Source organism: Hypomesus transpacificus, chromosome 9, assembly GCF_021917145.1.
Source record: "Hypomesus transpacificus isolate Combined female chromosome 9, fHypTra1, whole genome shotgun sequence".
NCBI classification, from domain to species: domain Eukaryota; kingdom Metazoa; phylum Chordata; class Actinopteri; order Osmeriformes; family Osmeridae; genus Hypomesus; species Hypomesus transpacificus.
In genome coordinates this window covers 12,260,659-12,280,759 of record NC_061068.1, presented here as the reverse complement: position 1 = coordinate 12,280,759, position 20,101 = coordinate 12,260,659, and the positions used below count along the sequence as shown (strand labels likewise).

The window sequence follows — 20,101 nt, the reverse complement described above, 5'->3', positions numbered from 1 at the left end:
TTGACTCAGAGAGTCACATCATCATATATACCTCAACATGAGGCAGAGTAATTAAACATCACAACATAACTTGGACAGTCTCCAAAGACACAAGGTACTCTAACAGAGTAAAGGATATATATTGAACATCTGTCTTTACAAAAGACACATTGAACTATTTAACATAAACAGTTAGTTTAAAGGGAAAAGAATGTTCAACTTTCTTCACACATATATAACATATGCATAATAAGTACTCTATCAGAGTAGAGGATAGATATTAAACGTCTGTCTTTACAAAAGGCAAATGATCTGTCTAGCATAAACAGTACATTTACAGAGAAAATAATGTTCTCCTTTCAAAATGCATATGCTGAGTAGGTACTGTACTTTAACAGAGTAGAGGAAACATATAACTGTAAAGGACTATCTTTTTGAAATACAAAGATCTGTCCAACATGAACAGAAGTTTGACAAAGAAAACTTGATATTCCTCAATAGAAATATTTCAAAGTTATTCATAGTTTGAGAAATATATTAATCTTAAAACAGATCATTTAACAATAATCACAGAAAGATGATAACAGTGATACCTGTTTTGGGTAAATAATCCTCATGGAGGAACAGTGATAATGTATCACTTACTGTAAGTTTACATAAAAACAAATTGGTGCAAACTTCACAGAGATGCACATCAAAATTCATACTACAAAAATGTAGTGTGAAATTCAGGATTATCCTGAAGAGATTGGTTGACCTTTGAACAGATCAGAGGAAATCTGAGAGATTCAATGAATAATACCCAGTGTGGGTAACCAAAAAAGCTTCAGATTGTAATGATCAATATCAAAATCAGCAATCGTTCTGTTCATACAGAACATCATCTTCACTTGTCAATAATGTTGTTGGTAATGTTAATCTCTGACCAACATGGTCATGTCTCGGAGTAGAGCTGCAGTCTGTAGGTCTCTACCAGGGCCTCCAGGGGGTGCTGTTGACTGGACTCTTCTCTTTACTGATGCTGTGCTGGGCTGGGGAGCTCAGCTGAGGCAGGTCAGTCTCCCTGTTGTTCTTATTAGAGGATGACTGCTGGCTCTGGAAGTGGCTCAGCAGTCTTCTCTGGGACTCTGTCTCCATCTCCTCCTTGGACAGGAAGTGCACCATCTCTTGGACACACCTGGAGTGACCTTGATTGGTAGGTGCAGAGCAGGAAGAGGAGCTGATTGGCTGCAGGCGGCTCAATAAAGAAACTGTCATCTCCAGGATGTCAGCTTTCTCCAGCTTGGAGTCAGGCTGCTGGTTGAGGAGTTCTGTACCCAGGAGAGACTTGAGCTGCTCAATGCTGCTGTTGATACGATCTCTACGTAACTTCTCCACCTGTGGCTTTCTAAGCTGCAAAAGAAAGAGAGGAAACACATTAATAACCTGATTCTGGAGTGTAACATGACTGAAGATCATTACCATTTAGCAGTTGATGTAAGTCTGTGACATTGGGTCTTCAATTTACCTTGTTGGTGAGAGTCAGGTGTTCCTCAGAGTAGGTTCTTGCTGAAGTGACTGTAGGAGTCATGGCTGGATCTCTGTGTTTTAGAGTTCACTGTGTAGAGTGAATCTGATTTCTACTGGCTTCATCCCTCCTATATATAGTCCCACATCTCCATATGAATGTGTGGGTCTTGGGCTGGTTGGAGTTTCTCACAGTCAGCAGCCAATGGGAGAGCTTGGGAAGACAATGATGAATGTGGGGCAGCCTCATGCTCAGTGTCCTTATTGCTGGAGGACAATAGTCACATCTCAGGGGAGTAGGTGGAGGGCTGGGGGGTGATGGAGAGAGACTCACAGAGCGCTGTGTGGATCTGGGAAAGTGGTGACCCTGTAAAGAGATCAGATCTGCTGCCTGATGTTGGGATCAATGACTCTGTCAGAGCACACGCTCATCCTCTCAACACACACGTGTCATACTGACACACCTTATTGTTAGATTTTCCAATGTAACTTAATCTTCAATTATGAGAAGCATGCATACATGGGTTTTCTTCTATACTTTTTTAAAGTTAAATTTCAAGAAATTATGGTGAGTTCATTATAATCATAACCAGTTCTTATGAAAGCATGTGAGACATTTGGTTTGTTTATAATCTAAATTTACCGCCATACCTCTTAAAAAATGTAATGATTCCAAATAAATCTAAGAAGCTCATGTAGTCAATATCAGGTACATACTTTTTAAAATTAGTTTTTATTTTTGTCCATTTCAGTAAAAGTGGTATTTAAACACGTTAAGATTGTTTATTTTCAGGGAGGTGTTAGCCATCTTGAGGTCCAGATGTAGCAGATGTGTTGAGTGTCTTGAAGTGTGAGTAGAGAACTGCTCTGAGTTTCCCACACTGATTCCTGTGTCCTGTGGTCAATGAACTACAAAAGAGGTTCAGGACACTGAATGGAGCTCTAGTGATGCTATTGGCTCTGTTGTAGTATAGTCAGAGCCTGACGTCACAGACCATCTGGCCATCTGGAGGGAAAGAACACCACTGGCGGAAATTGTGGGCTAATTATCACAACAAACATTTACACAGTTAAAGATATCAATAATTACAAATATTCATTATAAAATAGCTGCAACATAATAGTCTCAGGTGTATTTTGTCAGTTTTATCACAGAAACGCTTGGTGTTCGTCAAATATGAACACTCTTGTTCTGTACATGTTTTACATTCTTGGCTGACAGATGACATCAGCCTGAAATTCCTTTGATGGATAATTGTTATTCCTCCTCCTAAAGTGTGCCAATTCCCCATAGAGACCGACTGGTGGTGTTGGAACTGAGGATGCTAAAGACACTGAACTGTGACTCTGCTCTCCAGAGCTTTCCCACACTCTGCTCATTGAGGGAGCTTCTACGGAACTATACACGTGTGCCTTGTTCAATGTTAATTCATCTCTTTCCAAGAAGCTACCTACGACCCCATCCCTGGCTGAACTGCAGGAGGTAAATACATTTATATAGAATAAGGTAAATACTAAGATGTGAAAATAAAGTACATTTGTTGATTTGTTTGTTTACATCTGAACACATAAAGGGGTTGTTCTTGTCATTATGAACCAGCACCTGACTGTAGAGTACTAAGCTTTGCAGTGTAAACAAACTATTCTTCTCTTCAGAATGGCATATACCCGATAAAGTGAGGTAAATTATACAATTAATTAAATGTTTGTAAGATTGTGTAACAATCAAATACCTACAAGGTTGTGTAACTTGTAGCCTGGATGGTTCTACATGGCTAAATGGTGTTAAACGAATGATATCACAGATTTGATTGCATGAAAAGGTAAATAATTATGTATTTTATAAAAGCTACATCTGACACAGTTTAAATGGTTTAAACAGTCTCAATTATGCTTTATATTTTGCAAATCAAATTGGGATATTGTCCAACCCTAAAGTGCATAGCAGTTTTGCAATTCATGTAAAAATATTGTCCAAAATGGAGACTCCCCCCCTCTCCTTCTCTCCGACCTCTAACCTCAAGGACTGGGTCTGTATATATTGTCCCATAGGGGGTCTGTGAGTGAGTTTTCCTCAGTTTCGCACACCCTGCCTTCAATTAAGGAACAATAGAAGTGTGTCTTATTGCACATCACGTCAGCTTTGGAGGATGACCTCATCGTTGAGGAAACAGTAGCAAAGAAATTGCAGCTCTAAACAATAAAAAGAACAATGAACGCAAAATCTGCGAAATAGCGGAAGCAAATTCCGAAACTAAATATATACACATATGATGTATGGTATGTGCAAAAAAACTGTTTTACATACATCCACATGAATTCACAACAAAATATTTTGTTAAATACATTTCCCATGAGTAGGTTTGTAATTTCAGTTGTAAATATGTCTTGACAAATAAGAAGAAAATGATATATACCTTCTTGAACAATGTCTAAAACTAAAGAAAAATTAATACTTTGTAAGTTTTTTTTTTGAAAATGTGCAGTTATCATGATTTTTGTATATTCTCAATCAGTTCTAAGATCCATGGTAAGATATTCAACTGGGCCAATGATGAAAAACAGACAAGCTAAGGGACACGGAGATTCAGTTGATTGTATTTATTCAACTTGACTCAGAGAGTCACATCATCATAGATACCTCAACATGAGGCAGACAGAGTAAATAAACATCTCAACATAACTTGCAAACGTCTCCAAAGACACAAGGTACTCTAACAGAGTAAAGGATATATATTGAACATGTGTCTTTACAAAAGACACATTGAACTATTTAACATAAACAGTTAGTTTACAGAGAAAATAATTTCTTCACACATATATAACATATGCATAATAAGTACTCTAACAGAGTAGAGGATGGATTTTAAACATCTGTCTTTACAAATGGCAAATGATCTGTCTAGCATAAACAGTACATTTACAGAGAAAATAATGTTCTCCTTTCAAAATGCATATGCTGAGTAGGTACTGTACTTTAACAGAGTAGAGGAAACATACTACTGTAAAGGACTATCTTTTTGAAAGACAAAGATCTGTCCAACATGAACAGAGGTTTGACAAAGAAAACATAATAGTCCTCAACAGAAATGTTTCAAAGTTATTCATAGTCTGAGTGATTATATTGATCTTCAAACAGATCAGTTAACAATAATCACAGAAAGATGATAACAGTGATACCCATGTTGGGTAAATAATCCTCATGGAGGAACAGTGATAATGTATCACTTACTGTAAGTTTACATTGAAACAAACTGGTGCAAACTTCACAGAGATGCACATCAAAATTCATACTACAAAAATGTAGTTTGAAATTCAGGATTATCCTGAAGATTTTGGTTGACCTTTGAACAGATCAGAGGAAATCTCAGAGAGATTTAATGAATAATGCCCAGTTTGGGTAAATGTCCTTACAAAGAACCATAAAAGCTTCAGATCGTAATGATCTATAATAAAATCAGCAATTGTTCCATTCATATAGAACATCTTCATCTTCACTTGTCAATAATGATGTTGGTAATGTTAATCTCTGACCAACATGGTCATGTCTGGGAGTAGAGCTGCAGTCTGTAGGTCTCTACCAGGGCCTCCAGGGGGCGCTGTTGACTGGACTCTTCTCTTTACTGATGCTGTGCTGGGCTGGGGAGCTCAGCTGAGGCAGGTTTTCATACTACAAAAATGTAGTTTGAAATTCAGGATTATCCTGAAGATTTTGGTTGACCTTTGAACAGATCAGAGGAAATCTCAGAGAGATTTAATGAATAATGCCCAGTTTGGGTAAATGTCCTTACAAAGAACCATAAAAGCTTCAGATCGTAATGATCTATAATAAAATCAGCAATTGTTCCATTCATATAGAACATCTTCATCTTCACTTGTCAATAATGATGTTGGTAATGTTAATCTCTGACCAACATGGTCATGTCTGGGAGTAGAGCTGCAGTCTGTAGGTCTCTACCAGGGCCTCCAGGGGGCGCTGTTGACTGGACTCTTCTCTTTACTGATGCTGTGCTGGGCTGGGGAGCTCAGCTGAGGCAGGTCAGTCTCCCTGTTGTTCTTATCAGAGGATGCCTGCTGGCTCTGGAAGTGGCTCAACAGTCTTCTCTGGGACTCTGTCTCCATCTCCTCCTTGGACAGGAAGTGCACCATCTCTTGGACACACCTGGAGTGACCCTGATTGGTAGGTGCAGAGCAGGAAGAGGAGCTGATTGGCTGCAGGCGGCTCAATAAAGAAACTGTCATCTCAAGGATGTCAGCTTTCTCCAGCTTGGAGTCAGGCGGCTGGTTGAGGAGTTCTGGACCCAGGAGAGACTTGAGCTGCTCAATGCTGCTGTTGATACGATCTCTACGTAACTTCTCCACCTGTGGCTTTCTAAGCTGCAAAAGAAAGAGAGGGAACACATTATTAACCTGATTCTGGAATGTTACATGAATAAAGATCATTACTATTTAGCAGTTGATGTAAGTCTGTGACATTGGGTCTTCAATTTACCTTGTTAGTGAGAGTCAGGTGTTCCTCAGAGTAGGTTCTTGCTGAAGTGACTGTAGGAGTCATGGCTGGATCTCTGTGTTGTAGAGTTCACTGTCTAGGGTGAATCTGATTTCTACTGGCTTGATCCCTCCTATATATAGTCCCACATCTCCATTTGAATGTGTGGGTCTTGGGCTGGTTGGAGTTTCTCACAGTCAGCAGCCAATGGGAGAGCTTGGGAAGACAATGATGAATGTGGGGCAGCCTCATGCTCAGTGTCCTTATTGCTGGAGGACAATAGTCACATCTCAGGGGAGCAGGTGGAGGACTGGGGGGTGATGGAGAGAGACTCACAGAGCGCTGTGTGGATCTGGGAAAGTGGTGACCCTGTAAAGAGATCAGATCTGCTGCATGATGTTTGGATCAATGACTGTGACAGAGCACACGCTCAACATCTCAACACACACGTGTGATACTGAAACACCTTAATGTTAGATTTTCCCATGTAACTTAACCTTCAGTTATGAGAAGCATGCATACATGGGTTTTCTTCGATACTTTTTAAAAGTAAAATTTCAAGAAATTATGTTGAGTTCATTATAATCATAATCAGTTCTTATAAAAGCATGTGAGACATTTGGTTTGTTTATATTCTAAATTGACTGCCATACCTCTTTAAAAAAGTAATGATTCCAAATAAATCCAAGAAGCTCATGTAGTCATTATCAGGTACATACTTTTTAAAATGAGTTTTTAGTTTAGTCCATTTCAGTAAAAGTGGTATTTAAACACGTTAAGTTTGTTTATTTTCAGGGAGGTGTTAGCCATCTTGAGGTCCAGATGTAGCAGATGTGTTGAGTGTCTTGTAGTGTGAGTAGAAAACTGCTCTGAGTTTCCCACACTGATTCCTGTGTCCTGTGGTCAATGAACTACAAAAGAGGTTCAGGACACTGAATGGAGCTCTAGTGACGCTATTGGCTCTGTGTTGTAGTATGGTCAGAGCCTGACGTCACAGACCATCTGGCCATCTGGAGGGAAAAAACACCACTGGCTGATACTGTGGGATGATCACCACAACAAGCATTAATAAAGTTAGAGTGATAAAAAAAGAATGTCATAAAACAGCCAAAAAGTAATATACCATCAGGTGTATATTCTCAATTTGGTCACACAAATGTTGGTGTTAGTTAAATATGAACACTCTTGTTCTGTACATGTTTGACATTCTGGGCTGACAGATGACATCAGCCTGAAATTCCTTTGAAGGATAATATTCCTCCTCCTAAAGTGTGCCAATTCCCCATAGAGACAGTCTGGTGGTGTTGAGACTGAGGATGCTAAAGACACTGAACTGTGACTCTGCTCTCCAGAGCTTTCCCACACTCTGCTCATTGAGGAAGCTTCTACAGAACAATACACGTGTGACTTGTTCAATGCAAATGTATCTCCATCCAAGCAGTTACCAATGACCCCATCCCTGGCTGAGCTGCAGGAGGTAAATACGTTTGTATAAAATGAGCTAAATAGTAATATGTGAGGATAAGGTAACGTTGTTGATGTTTGTTTACATCTCAACCTATTAAAGTGTCTGTTCCTGCTATTATGAACCAGCACGTGATAAACTATAATCAAATACCTACAGAGTTGTTTATATTGTAGCCTAGATGGTGCTACAAGCTTAAGTCTGAGGAATGCCACTAAAATAACATGTTTGATGAGGAAAAAACATAGATCAAAATATATTATATAAAAACTACTTCACACAGAATTTATATGTTTTAAATGTTCTAAATGAGGTGTTTCGTTGTATTCATGAAAAATCAGAATGTTGTCCAACCCTGAAGTGCTAAATAGTTTTGGATTGAATGTAAAAGAAGGTCCAGAATGGAGCACCCCCCCTCTCTCTCCTTCTCTCTGACCTCTAAACTCCAGGACTGGGGTCTCTATCTATTGTCCCTTAGGGGGTCTGTGAGTGAGGTTTCCTGAGTTTCCCACACCCTGCCTTCAATTAAGGAACAATAGAAGTGTGTCTTATTGCACATCTCATAAGATATGAAGGATGACCCCTCTGTCAAATCTGAAGTACAATACGATGAAACCGTTTTTGAGCTTTATCTGTGAGTACTGATAAAATGCTGCTGATATTTATTTGAAAAACCTTCAACTTATAGAGTAAAATAGCTATGAAGTCATAAAGATGTATCAAACTGAAGCAGTTTATATCTATAAAAGATTAATAATTTTTCACAAGAATGTGTGATCCTGTTCATCTTTTTTTTTTACCACAAATATTGTAACTTAATTGAAGCATTTCAAACTTACTTTCATTTGTATATTATAATCTAAAAAGTGCTATATTTGTTTTTGCGTGAATGTATCTTAGTGGTAAATTCATTTAAATAGCTCTCGAAAATACAAGGTCTTCAGGCTTGCATTATTGATTGTACTGTATATTTGTTTTTGACCAGCAAAAAGTGAGCCTAAAACCTTTGTAATATGTCAGGTAATTATTATTATCATTTTAGCATTCTACTGAAAGCATCATAAAGTTATCATGATGACAACAAATAAAAGAGGAGTTTTGCACAAGGACCAGAAAGATTCAGTTGATTGTATTTATTCAAATTGACTCAGAGAGTCACATCATCATAGATACCTCAACATTAGGCAAACTGAGTGATTAAACATCACAACATACCTTGGACACGTTTCCAAGACACAAGGTACTCTAACAGAGTAGAGGATATATATTGAACATCTGTCTTTACAAAAAACACATTGAACTATTTAACATAAACAGTTAGTTTACTGAGAAAAGAACGTTCTCCTTTCTTCACACAAATAAAACATATGCATAATAAGCACTCTAACAGAGTAGAGGATAGATATTTAACGTCTGTCTTTACAAAAGGCAAATGATCGGTCTAGCTTAAACAGTACATTTACAGAGAAAATAATGTTCTCCTTTCACAATGCATATTTAAACATAAACTACCAGAGTAGAGAAAACATATTAAAGAACTATCCTTTTGAAAAACTTAGATCCGTCCAACATGAACAGAAGTTTGACAATTAAAACTTGATATTCCTCAATAGAAATATTTCAAAGTTATTCATAGTTTGAGTAAATATATTAATCTTGAAACAGATAGTTTAACAATAATCACAGAAAGATGATAATAGTGATACCCATTTTGGGTAAATAATCCTCATGAAGGAACAGTGATAATGTATCACTTACTGAAAGTTTACATAGAAACAAACTGATACAAACTTCACAGAGATGCACATCAAAATTAATACTACAAAAATGTAGTGTGAAATTCAGGATTAACCTGAAGAGATTGGTTGACCTTTGAACAGATCAGAGGAAATCTGAGAGATTCAATGAATAATACCCAGTTTGGGTAACCAAAAAAGCTTCAGATTGTAATGATCAATATCAAAATCAGCAATCGTTCTGTTCATACAGAACATCATCTTCACTTGTCAATAGTGTTATTGGTAATGTTAATCTCTGACCAACATGGTCATGTCTGGGAGTAGAGCTGCAGTCTGTAGGTCTCTACCAGGGCCTCCAGGGGGTGCTGTTGACTGGACTCTTCTCTTTACTGATGCTGTGCTGGGCTGGGGAGCTCAGCTGAGGCAGGTCAGTCTTCCTCCTGTTCTTATCAGAGGATGACTGCTGGCTCTGGAAGTGGCTCAACAGTCTTCTCTGGGAATCTGTCTCCATCTCCTCCTTGGACAGGAAGTGCACCATCTCTTGGACACACCTGGAGTGACCCTGATTGGTAGGTGCAGAGCAGGAAGATGAGCTGATTGGCTGCAGGCGGCTCAATAAAGAAACTGTCATCTCCAGGATGTCAGCTTTCTCCAGCTTGGAGTCAGGCTGCTGGTTGAAGAGTTCTGGACCCAGGAGAGACTTGATCTGCTCAATGCTGCTGTTGATACGATCTTTACGTAACTTCTCCACCTGTGGCTTTCTTAGCTGGAAAACATAGAGAGGAAACACATTAATAACCTGATTCTGGAGTGTAACATGAATAAAGATCATTACTATATAGCAGTTGATGTAAGTCTGTGACATTGGGTCTTCAATTTACCTTGTTAGTGAGAGTCAGGTGTTCCTCAGAGTAGGTTATTGCTGAAGTGACTGTAGGAGTCATGGCTGGATCTCTGTGTTGTAGAGTTCACTGTGTAGAGTGAATCTGATTTCTACTGGCTTGATCCCTCCTATATATAGTCCCACATCTCCATATGAATGTGTGGGTCTTGGGCTGGTTGGAGTTTCTCACAGTCAGCAGCCAATGGGAGAGCTTGGGAGGACAATAGTCACATCTCAGGGGAGCAGGTGGAGGGCTGGGGGGTGATGGAGAGAGACTCACAGAGCGCTGTGTGGATCTGGGAAAGTGGTGACCCTGTAAAGAGATCAGATCTGCTGCCTGATGTTGGGATCAATGACTCTGTCAGAGCACACGCTCATCCTCTCAACACACACGTGTCATACTGGCTCAGCTCCTTTACATGAGATTGTACAGTGTTATCTAATCCTCAGCCACAAATATTTGATCCACTTGATATCCCTTTAATATTATTGTTTTTTACCTTCATGGTGCATTAAAAGATATACCAATACAGAATATCTGATTCAATGCTGAAGTAAATGTTCATTTTCATCATTGTTTTTCCATAAACATCTATCAACAAAAAAAACACCCCTTTTAATGAAAATACACCAATGGGTGCTTTTTGCTGTGAATATTAAATATGTTTCTCTCTTATATCCACCCACATTTCGAGATTGTATTGAGTAGCTCTGAGCTTCCTGTATTGAACTGCCTTGGGCTCCCAGGTACTGTGCCTCTGCTGGGCTGTGCAGCTGTGAGCTGGTGCTGGTTTCCTCCTGTGGGTCCTGCAGCCCCAGGCAGCATACTTCCTTGCCTTCAGCTTCCACAGCTGGCTCCCTGCACAAGGCTGAGCATGCCCCAGTCACACGCCCTCCTCTCTCTGGGGCTGGGAGCCACAGGGACACACGGCTTCCCACACTTCTGTATGCAGCCTGCTCAACCCCCCAGACAATAGAAGTGTGTCTGTTCCCACAAAGCCTTCAGACTGTTCCCATGCAGGATTCAGGCTGGGCTAGGAGGCAGTGTGACCCCCACTGCCATCTGGATCACTTATAACTCACCTCAAAAACAAACTAACTAAATATCTTAACCATTTAAATACATTATTTTATAACTTTTTGTTATTAAAAATGTGCTCTTTTGCTTCCCATCAACTGCAACGTTTTTGTTAATTGTCATAAATATATATACTTTTGCTTTCTACAGGTCCAGAATATGAATCACATGAACACATCAGTGTGTGAGTTTGGACATCACTGTAAAGCATTACTATATGGTACAGACTTAGTCCTGGCACAGATACTTTCCCAGGAATTAGCCTGACAGACCTTATTACCATATGGCTTGGGGAGCAACTTCCCACCTGTCATTCTATTCCCACAGACTATTGTCCCTAGATTAGAGCTCTCTGATTGGCTGAAGATCTTGACACATGGAGCAGAATGAGCATAAATACAGAGAGGAGATGGAGAGCTCTCTAGTGAAGGTCCTCTGAACATCCACAAGGCAAGCAACATCAACTGAGTCCAGCAAGCGGCCACTACAACTGTTATCCTCTGAACAACTTTTGACGAAGGACGTCAAAAGTAAAATTTTGACTCATTTCTAGCAAAGCTGCCAACTCAGACCAAAATCTGAAATGTCAGCCTACCTGGATATCACTCTTCAGGACAGCTTGAAGGAGCAACAGCCCCAGGTGCACCTCAGGTAAGTTCACTTAACAACATCCTCCTGTCCTAGACAGAGATGCTGTCAAAGAGAACAGGAAGTTGGGTGTGAGTGAGGAGGTGTTGACAGTTGTCTTGTTATCAGGTGTAAACTCAACATGCTGGAGAGGAGGTGCAGCATTGGAGTGGAGAAGCTGAAGGCCATTCTGGCAGAACATCTCCACAACGGGATCCCTACCTCCGACCTCCTGGAGAAGACAGCCTCATTCTTCACTCTGAGGAAGGCCTTGCTGTCCTACAACGGCTATTCCAAGTGTTCCAGGGACATCCTGCGTCTCTTCCCTGGCTCAGAGGACAACCTGGCTCCCCTGTGCCTCCAACAGTGACCTGGAGAACAAAGCCTATCTGGCCTGTATGCACCTGGCAGTGCTACTGCCACAGACTGGGACTGGGACTTGACATTACTAAAGAGACATTGAGCTGCCCTTGAGATTGCACTCATCTTGATTTATGAAGACCACTTTGGGGTCGTCTTGAAAACCATGACCGTGGCTTTCATGCGGGAGCCAGACGATCTATACAGACGTTTTCTCTTATTTGACTGAATTGTAAACTTTTTTTTTTCCCAATGCATTGTTGTGTTGTTTGAAGCAGTTGTACTGCTCTATTCTTTCTGTAAGAAAGGCACGTTTTGCTGAGTTGGTCTCATGTAGTTTGATAATGGGAACTTGACCAGAACAGACTCACTGTTTTCGCCTCACAGTTTAAATGACAGTGAGTGACCGGGGTGCTGGCTACCCCAAAGTGAAGTTGGAGCATTGACATGTGATATACTGATATTGATTCATCCCCTTTTTTTGGGCAACAATCGATGTATAGTCTAAATACCGCGTGGCCTTTATGTATAGGGGAAGTATTACTAGTATGGGGGAGTATGAATATCTAAACATATTGTTTTAATTTGAATTACTATGTAATAGTGTACACTGACGTGCATTAAGAAATGTCATTCATGAGATACTTATAAAATTAAAATACAATTTAATTACATTTGTCATGTTATTGGTACTCTTTTGATTATAAAATCCCAGAAAATAACAAGCTGTCTCAGAAGACCAGAGAAGCATTGAGGAATGTGTCCATTTGCCAAACACTTACCTGCTGTCCTGGTCATCACAGGGCAATCAGTAGGCAATGGGGAGTTGCAAGGATGAGTTGTCTGTAAAGGCGGGCCAAGGATGTGCGACAATATAAAAGTGTTTACTCGGTTTTATTAGCAACGACGTCGGATTATGCCACCAATCCACAACAGAGTGGCTAGTATGAGTGAGTATGTCTCTCAGATAGCAATTATATAAATGAGCTGGAGAGTACAGATATAGTAACCAACAAAACATGCCCTTAAACAGTACACATTCCACGAATGATGCACATGGGACACGGTCCATAGGTGATGCGGTCATAACTAAGTTTGGAGACTATTATCTGCTTCCTCGCTCTCCTGAGGTTGCACAGACTGCATCCCTATATCTATATGTGTCCTTCTAGGGGCAAACACACCAACCTCTTAACTCACTGAGACACAAGCTTCATGTGTACAGAAAATCTGCACATCAGGAACGTGTGCAAAGAACAACGTCCTGACAGGCATGTCCAGACAAGCATGTCTGCAACGTGTCGTAGAATATTTGACTACAGATCAAGGGGATGCATTTTCAAATTCCACCATTGAAGCTATGCTGGATATATTTGTCTGCAAAATGAGGTGATATGTTATGGTTATGTGCTAATCTTGCCCTACATTGTATAAAGTAAGACATACCCAGTTGTATGAACATGTAACAGAGGTGGTTTAATGATCATAATACCTCAACGGGATTTGATCAAAGTTGGGATTTGAACTCAATAGTGATGTAAATGTCAGCAGGGTAATATCACAATAAGTAATCATTCTAGTTTTGATGCATATCTCATTTAATTAAAAAACTACTTTATTTTCATCCATTGAACAAAAAGAAGCTGCTTCAAATGTTTATTCAAGGTTTCTTCAATAAATAATCACGTTGCTTGTCAAAGGATTCAAGTAGTTCTAATGTGGCTGGTAATTTGAGCAGGCTCCTGATGGATTCAGGCCTGGGGTCACATTTAACTAACGAGCTGCCAAGCCTGCTCCCTTGGGAGGTTTTCTGCACATGGAGATGAAGTAACATTGAACAAGGCACACTTCCATTGTTCTGTAAAAGCTCCCTCAATAGGCAAAGTGTGGGAAAGCTCCGGAGAGAGGAGTCACAGTTCCGTGGAACCTCATTACCATTCAGACATTGTGGTTGAGTATATTTGTACTGCCATGCAAAGCAAGTATATATATATATGATGGATGTACATATATATTTATATTGGTACTTGATGGATGTATTGGTAGTGTATGATGACATGTAATAAATACATTGAAGATCCTACATATTGGAATATAATTGTAGAAGTGAAAGAATTGCAGGTGACCAAAGTAGAGGAAAAAAAAGAGGGAAAAAAGGAGGGAAAACAAGCCAGACATGTTTCCCTCCAGATGGTCTGTGACGTCAGGCTCTGTCTATTCTACAACACAGAGCCGATAGCGTCACTAGAGCTCCATTCAGTGTCCTGAACCTCTTTTGTAGTACATTGACCACAGGACACAGGACTCAGTGTGGGAAACTCAGAGCAGTTCTCTACTCACACTACAAGACACTCAACACATCTGCTACATCTGGACCTCAAGATGGCTAACACCTCCCTGAAAATAAACAATCTTAAAGGGTTAAGAGACCTCCTGGACTAAAATGGACTTCCCTTAAAACACATTTTTTAAATGATGAACCTGACAACATGAGCTTCATAGATTTATTTTAAATCATGAAATGTTTTTGAAGGTATATGAATTTAAACAAACTATTTAAAATCATGATTTGCATCTCATGCTTTGAACACATCAAGATATGTTCAGAATCATTACATATTATGTGAGTTTATCAATTATAGATCATTGAACATTGTTCATTCTTGTCATAGTTGATGATCAGGTGACACTGTATGATCTCATGTAAAGGAACGGAGCACGTCTCACACGTGTGTGTTGAGAGGATGAGCGTGTGCTCTGACAGAGTCATTGATCCCAACATCAGGCAGCAGATCTGATCTCTTTACAGGGTCACCACTTTCCCAGATCCACACAGCGCTCTGTGAGTCTCTCTCCATCACCCCCCAGCCCTCCACCTGCTCCCCTGAGATGTGTCTATTGTCCTCCCAAGCTCTCCCATTCGCTGCTGACTGTGAGAAACTCCAACCAGCCCAAGACCCACACATTCATATGGAGATGTGGGACTATATATAGGAGGGATGAAGCCAGTAGAAATCAGATTCACTCTACACAGTGAACTCTACAACACAGAGATCCAGCAATGACTCCTACAGTCACTTCAGCAAGAACCTACTCTGAGGAACACCTGACTCTCACCAACAAGGTAAATTGAAGACCCAATGTCACAGACTTACATCAACTGCTAAATAGTAATGATCTTTATTCATGTTACACTCCAGAATCAGGTTATTAATGTGTTTCCTCTCTTTCTTTTGCAGCTTAGAAAGCCACAGGTGGAGAAGTTACGTAGAGATCGTATCAACAGCAGCATTGAGCAGCTCAAGTCTCTCCTGGGTCCAGAACTCCTCAACCAGCAGCCTGACTCCAAGCTGGAGAAAGCTGACATCTTGGAGATGACAGTTTCTTTATTGAGCCGTCTGCAGCCAATCAGCTCCTCTTCCTGCTCTGCACCTACCAATCAGGGTCACTCCAGGTGTGTCCAAGAGATGGTGCACTTCCTGTCCAAGGAGGAGATGGAGACAGAGTCCCAGAGAAGACTGCTGAGCCACTTCCAGAGCCAGCAGTCATCCTCTGATAAGAACTGGAGGGAGACTGACCTGCCTCAGCTGAGCTCCCCAGCCCAGCATATCATGATTAAAGAGAAGAGTCCAGTCAACGCTGCCCCCTGGAGGCCCTGGTAGAGACCTACAGACTGTAGCTCTACTCCCAGACATGACCATGTTGGTCAGAGATTAACATCGCTTAAAACATTATTGACAAGTGAAGATGAAGATGTTCTATATGAATGGCACGATTGCTGATTTTGTTATAGATCATTACGATCTGAAGCTTTTATGGTTCTTTGTAAGGACATTTACCCAAACTGGGCATTATTAATTGAATCTCTTTGAGATTTCCTCTGATCTGTTCAAAGGTCAACTAATCTTTTCAGGATAATCCTGAATTCCACACTACATTTTTGTAGTATTCATTTTGATGTGCATCTCTGTGAAGTTTGCACCAGTTTGTTTCAATGCAAACTTACAGTAAGTGATACATTATCACTGTTCCACCATGAGAATTATTTACTCAAAATGGGTATCTCTGTTATCTGTCTGTGATTATTGTTAACTGATCTGTTTAAAGATCAATATATTTACTCTTACAATTACAATTTCTATTGAGGAATATCAAGTTTTCTTTGTCAAACTTTTGTCCATGTTGGACAGATCTAAGTCTTTCAAAAAGATAGTTCTCTTATATGTTTCCTCTACTCTGTTAGAGTACAGTATGCATGTGTTTAAATATGCACGATGAAAGGAGAACATTATTTTCTCTGTAAATTTACTGTTTATGCTAGACAGATTATTTGCCTTTTGTAAAGACAGACATTTAATTTATATCTTCTACTCTGTTAGAGTACTTATTATGCATATGTTATATATGTATAAAGAAAGGAGAACATTATTTTCTCTGTAAACTAACTGTTTATGTTAAATAATACAAGGTGTCTTTTGCAAAGAGAGATGTTCAATATATAATCCCATACTCTGTTTGAGTTCCTAATATGCATGTTTTACAATGTATGAAGAAAAGAGAACATTATTTGCTCTGTTTATTAACTGTTTTTTTTTCAAAATCCAATTGTTGTTCAATATCGGTTCTCTATTCTCAGAGCACCTTGTGTCTTGGAGATGTGTCCAAGTTTGATCAGATGATGTTAAATGTCTTACATTTTCAACCTTTTGTAAAGGTTTGTAAAAACATTTGACTCATTGGGTTACTTGTAATACATAATTAATTTCATTCCAAACGAGAACTCACTCTTCTTTACTTCATTTCACACAATTCTTCACATGAGAACTAGGCCTAACTTTTCCCTCTTTTAACCTTATAGTCAACACATGGCTTTGTGATTGTGATGAGCAGACAGAAGATTAAAAAATGGGTCCAAGGGGTTAATATCTATTGAATTTTTCACAAAAAATGATGGGAGAAAAGTTTACTATTCAGCCTACATTTACATTTATGGTGATGGAAATAATAGTTGAACTTGAAGAACTGTAGGCCTACATTTCCCAACAAGACCAAAATACACCTTCTCACCTTGTGAATTTGAGTTTTCAAGAAGAAAAGTGTACTTTTGAATCTTGTCTGAGTCACTGGTGTGGAACACATTTCTGTCCTTCTCTTTTTGAAACTGTGTGATCAGTTAGGTTTAGTTCGAATTTCGATGCGGAAGCAACCGCATCGGAGGTTCACGCCTCCGCATCGTCCATTATCAGGTGATATTGTACACCTCGTCGGGCATTATCCCTAACGTATAACAATAAGGCACCATCAAGGGCAAATATAGATTCCCACTTTTGGGGGGACTAAATCCCTAGATAAAACCTAATATTTTTCCTGTGACCCAGCAAAACTAAGGGGGTCGGGAGCATGTTTCCCCAGAAGAAATTTGTCAAATATCCTTTTAAATAGTGTCCTCTAGTGGGTTTTAGGAAGAGAAATTAACACATTTAGATTTAAAATATTAAAGAAAAATATGAAAAAGAAAAAAGAAAGAAAGAATTTATTTGTATTTTATTTGGGGTGGCTAATGAAACTTTTTGGGGGGGCTCCAACCCCCCAAAATAGGGCTAGATCCGCCCATGGGCACCATCGAGGCAACAAATGATCTAACGATTGTGATTAACATAAGCACTCAAGAAATTACGTTAAAAGCTCTGTATGTGCAAGACAAGCAATTATAAGCCATGTCCTTGCAGCTCAGGCCATACCTCAAGTCAGCATGGACACTTACCACCTGAGACTTTCCCACACTGGAGGCCCTATAATAAAAGCAACAAATAATTCGTCATGAAACCCCCCTTTACACAACTTCCTCTATTACTGTTAAATCAAAGAGGAGCGTGCAGTGACATGTGGCGACCTAAAAGCGTGCCTCAATCACACCTACCATTGCACCTTACCAGGCAACAACATCGTGAGAAACTGAAGCAGACTCTTTGATTTGCACCCCGTGTGTGTCAGGGCGATAGTTGTGAACACTTTCCCATCAGCAGCAGGCGTTTGTCCTTTGATAGCTTCTTGTCAAAATAGCGTCGGGATTTTGATAGCACGCGTTGCATCATAGGGGGTAGAGTCATTGGCGCGATCCTAGAATTTAAGGAGCCTGTTTACCCGGTGGTCAAATTCTATCAACCAAACACTATACGCAGACAGAGAGATAGAGGGAAAAGAGGGCGAGAAAGTCTTCTTTGGAAAGTAAAGGCAAACTACAGCTATTTATTTTTTTACAATTGTAATCATAATATAATGGCAAAATAAAAAAATACCATACTCTTTCTCTTTGCTATTTTTGATAATACCAATCATAGCTTAGAATAAAGCCTTGGCTAACTGTTTAATATTTAAAACCACTTCTATTGTGTGACAGCAATCTCCACATAAAGTGTGCCATGTTTAATCTTTAATCTATAGTGGCCCTTATCAGGTGTGCAAAGGCTGCCTGCTCTCCATCTGCAGAGGCCTGATCAGACACAGGGACTGTTCCCAGGTAATAAAAGTGTAACAACTTGCTTGTGTCCAGCCTGTGGCTCAGAGAGCCTCAACCCCATCCCCTCTGTTGAGGCCATGAGGCTGATTGAAACCATGAGATAATTGATGCCTCTCCCATTGTTGTGTCCGCCTCGCCCACTGGCCTCAGAGTGTGGGAAAGCTAAGCCTTCCTGGGACTCATGGCTTTGTAATGCTAATGCCCCGCTATAAATAGGGGAGAGGGATCCTCTCTCAGCTCACAACTCACTGTCCTTCCTCAGAGAAGCATACTCTCTCCCTACTGCTCCAGAATGGCCCCTACCTGCATCAGAGACTCTGACACCTCCATGCTCTCCACCAAAGACAAACATAAAGTAAGTGTTGTTACACATCTGTCCTTTTATCATCGCTTGTTTTACCTTTGCTGCATCCCTGTTTGAGAGAGAGCATTAAGCTAACAGACTGTCCTCTTTTCTCCTCCAGTTAAGGAAACCAGCCGTGGAGAAAATGCGCAGAGATCGCATCAATATCTGCAGAGAGCAGCTCAAGGCTCTGCTGGAGAAGGAGTTCCACAAGCAGGACCCCAACGCCAAGCTGGAGAAGGCTGACATCCTGGAGATGACCGTGGTGTTCCTGAAGCAGCAGCTGCAGTCCAGGAGTATGGCCCCTCTGAGGGCCCACGGTCAGGGCTACTCCCAGTGCTGGAGGGAGGCGCTGCACTTCCTGTCTGCCAGCTCCACCAAGGATGCCACACTCCAACACCTCCAGCACCTCCAGCATCTCCATGGTGCCCAGAGAGTATCCCTGGACGTCTGTCCCGCCTCTCCCCTCTCCTCCCAGCTCCACAGCCAGGGCCCAGTCAAGCAGGCCACCAGCACCCACAAACCAGTGTGGAGGCCCTGGTAGGGCCCCTGTACAGATTCTGTACCTGGAGGACTGTCCACCATCCTGAGTAGGAAACATGTTTCCAAATGTTTTACTGGATGTTCTACATTTCTTGATAGAAATGAACTCCACTGATGTTGCTCTTGCAGAGAAAAAGCTGAAAACAGTTTTACAGTACTTCGTTATGAAGTAGATGTTTTCAATATACTTTGATGAGTGATGAATGCAGTGTGTGCTTTTGTGAAGCACTATTGTGTTGTTTAACCCTTTCATTTTCTGAGAAAATGTTGTGTAAAGATGTTATCTTTATTTACTGATGGTTGCTTTGCCAACTGAAAATTTTCTTTAACTTCCGTTTTTTATGTTCCTATTGAGGGATATTGATTCTAAGATATGAACGTCCTTTTTGTAAAGGTTTTGTGAATCCTTTTGTGAAGGATATTGTTATAATTACTTGAATATGCCTTTTGTAAAGGCTACTATTATCATAATTTAAATATGCCTTTTGTAAACAATATTATTACCAGTATGCAAATATTTTTTTTGTAAAATATGCAAAACCACTAGCTGTTCAATCATATACATGGCT

At 40.2% G+C, this 20,101-nt stretch overlaps 5 protein-coding genes across 5 annotated transcripts; 2 read left to right on the top strand and 3 right to left on the bottom strand.

Annotated features, from left to right (window-relative positions):
* Positions 1 to 457: 457 nt before the first annotated feature.
* On the bottom strand, positions 458 to 1,593 carry LOC124471758 (transcription factor HES-5-like). Its single transcript, XM_047026359.1, has 2 exons — positions 1,487 to 1,593; positions 458 to 1,371 (listed from the first exon to the last, which is right to left on the bottom strand). The coding sequence occupies exons 1-2, from the start codon at positions 1,547 to 1,549 to the stop codon at positions 949 to 951; spliced, it is 486 nt and encodes a 161-aa protein (XP_046882315.1). The 5' UTR covers positions 1,550 to 1,593; the 3' UTR covers positions 458 to 948.
* Positions 1,594 to 5,381: 3,788 nt separating this feature from the next.
* Positions 5,382 to 6,135, bottom strand: LOC124471762 (transcription factor HES-5-like). Its single transcript, XM_047026362.1, has 2 exons — positions 5,978 to 6,135; positions 5,382 to 5,862 (listed from the first exon to the last, which is right to left on the bottom strand). The coding sequence occupies exons 1-2, from the start codon at positions 6,038 to 6,040 to the stop codon at positions 5,440 to 5,442; spliced, it is 486 nt and encodes a 161-aa protein (XP_046882318.1). The 5' UTR covers positions 6,041 to 6,135; the 3' UTR covers positions 5,382 to 5,439.
* A 2,464-nt stretch (positions 6,136 to 8,599) lies between these two features.
* LOC124471757 (transcription factor HES-5-like) lies at positions 8,600 to 10,143 on the bottom strand. The gene is made up of 2 exons (XM_047026358.1): positions 10,060 to 10,143; positions 8,600 to 9,944 (listed from the first exon to the last, which is right to left on the bottom strand). The coding sequence occupies exons 1-2, from the start codon at positions 10,120 to 10,122 to the stop codon at positions 9,522 to 9,524; spliced, it is 486 nt and encodes a 161-aa protein (XP_046882314.1). The 5' UTR covers positions 10,123 to 10,143; the 3' UTR covers positions 8,600 to 9,521.
* A 5,000-nt stretch (positions 10,144 to 15,143) lies between these two features.
* Positions 15,144 to 16,039, top strand: LOC124471760 (transcription factor HES-5-like). Its single transcript, XM_047026360.1, has 2 exons — positions 15,144 to 15,250; positions 15,366 to 16,039. The coding sequence occupies exons 1-2, from the start codon at positions 15,188 to 15,190 to the stop codon at positions 15,786 to 15,788; spliced, it is 486 nt and encodes a 161-aa protein (XP_046882316.1). The 5' UTR covers positions 15,144 to 15,187; the 3' UTR covers positions 15,789 to 16,039.
* Positions 16,040 to 18,892: 2,853 nt separating this feature from the next.
* LOC124471472 (transcription factor HES-5-like) lies at positions 18,893 to 20,094 on the top strand. Its single transcript, XM_047025977.1, has 2 exons — positions 18,893 to 19,001; positions 19,111 to 20,094. The coding sequence occupies exons 1-2, from the start codon at positions 18,939 to 18,941 to the stop codon at positions 19,531 to 19,533; spliced, it is 486 nt and encodes a 161-aa protein (XP_046881933.1). The 5' UTR covers positions 18,893 to 18,938; the 3' UTR covers positions 19,534 to 20,094.
* The last annotated feature ends 7 nt before the right edge of the window (positions 20,095 to 20,101 follow it).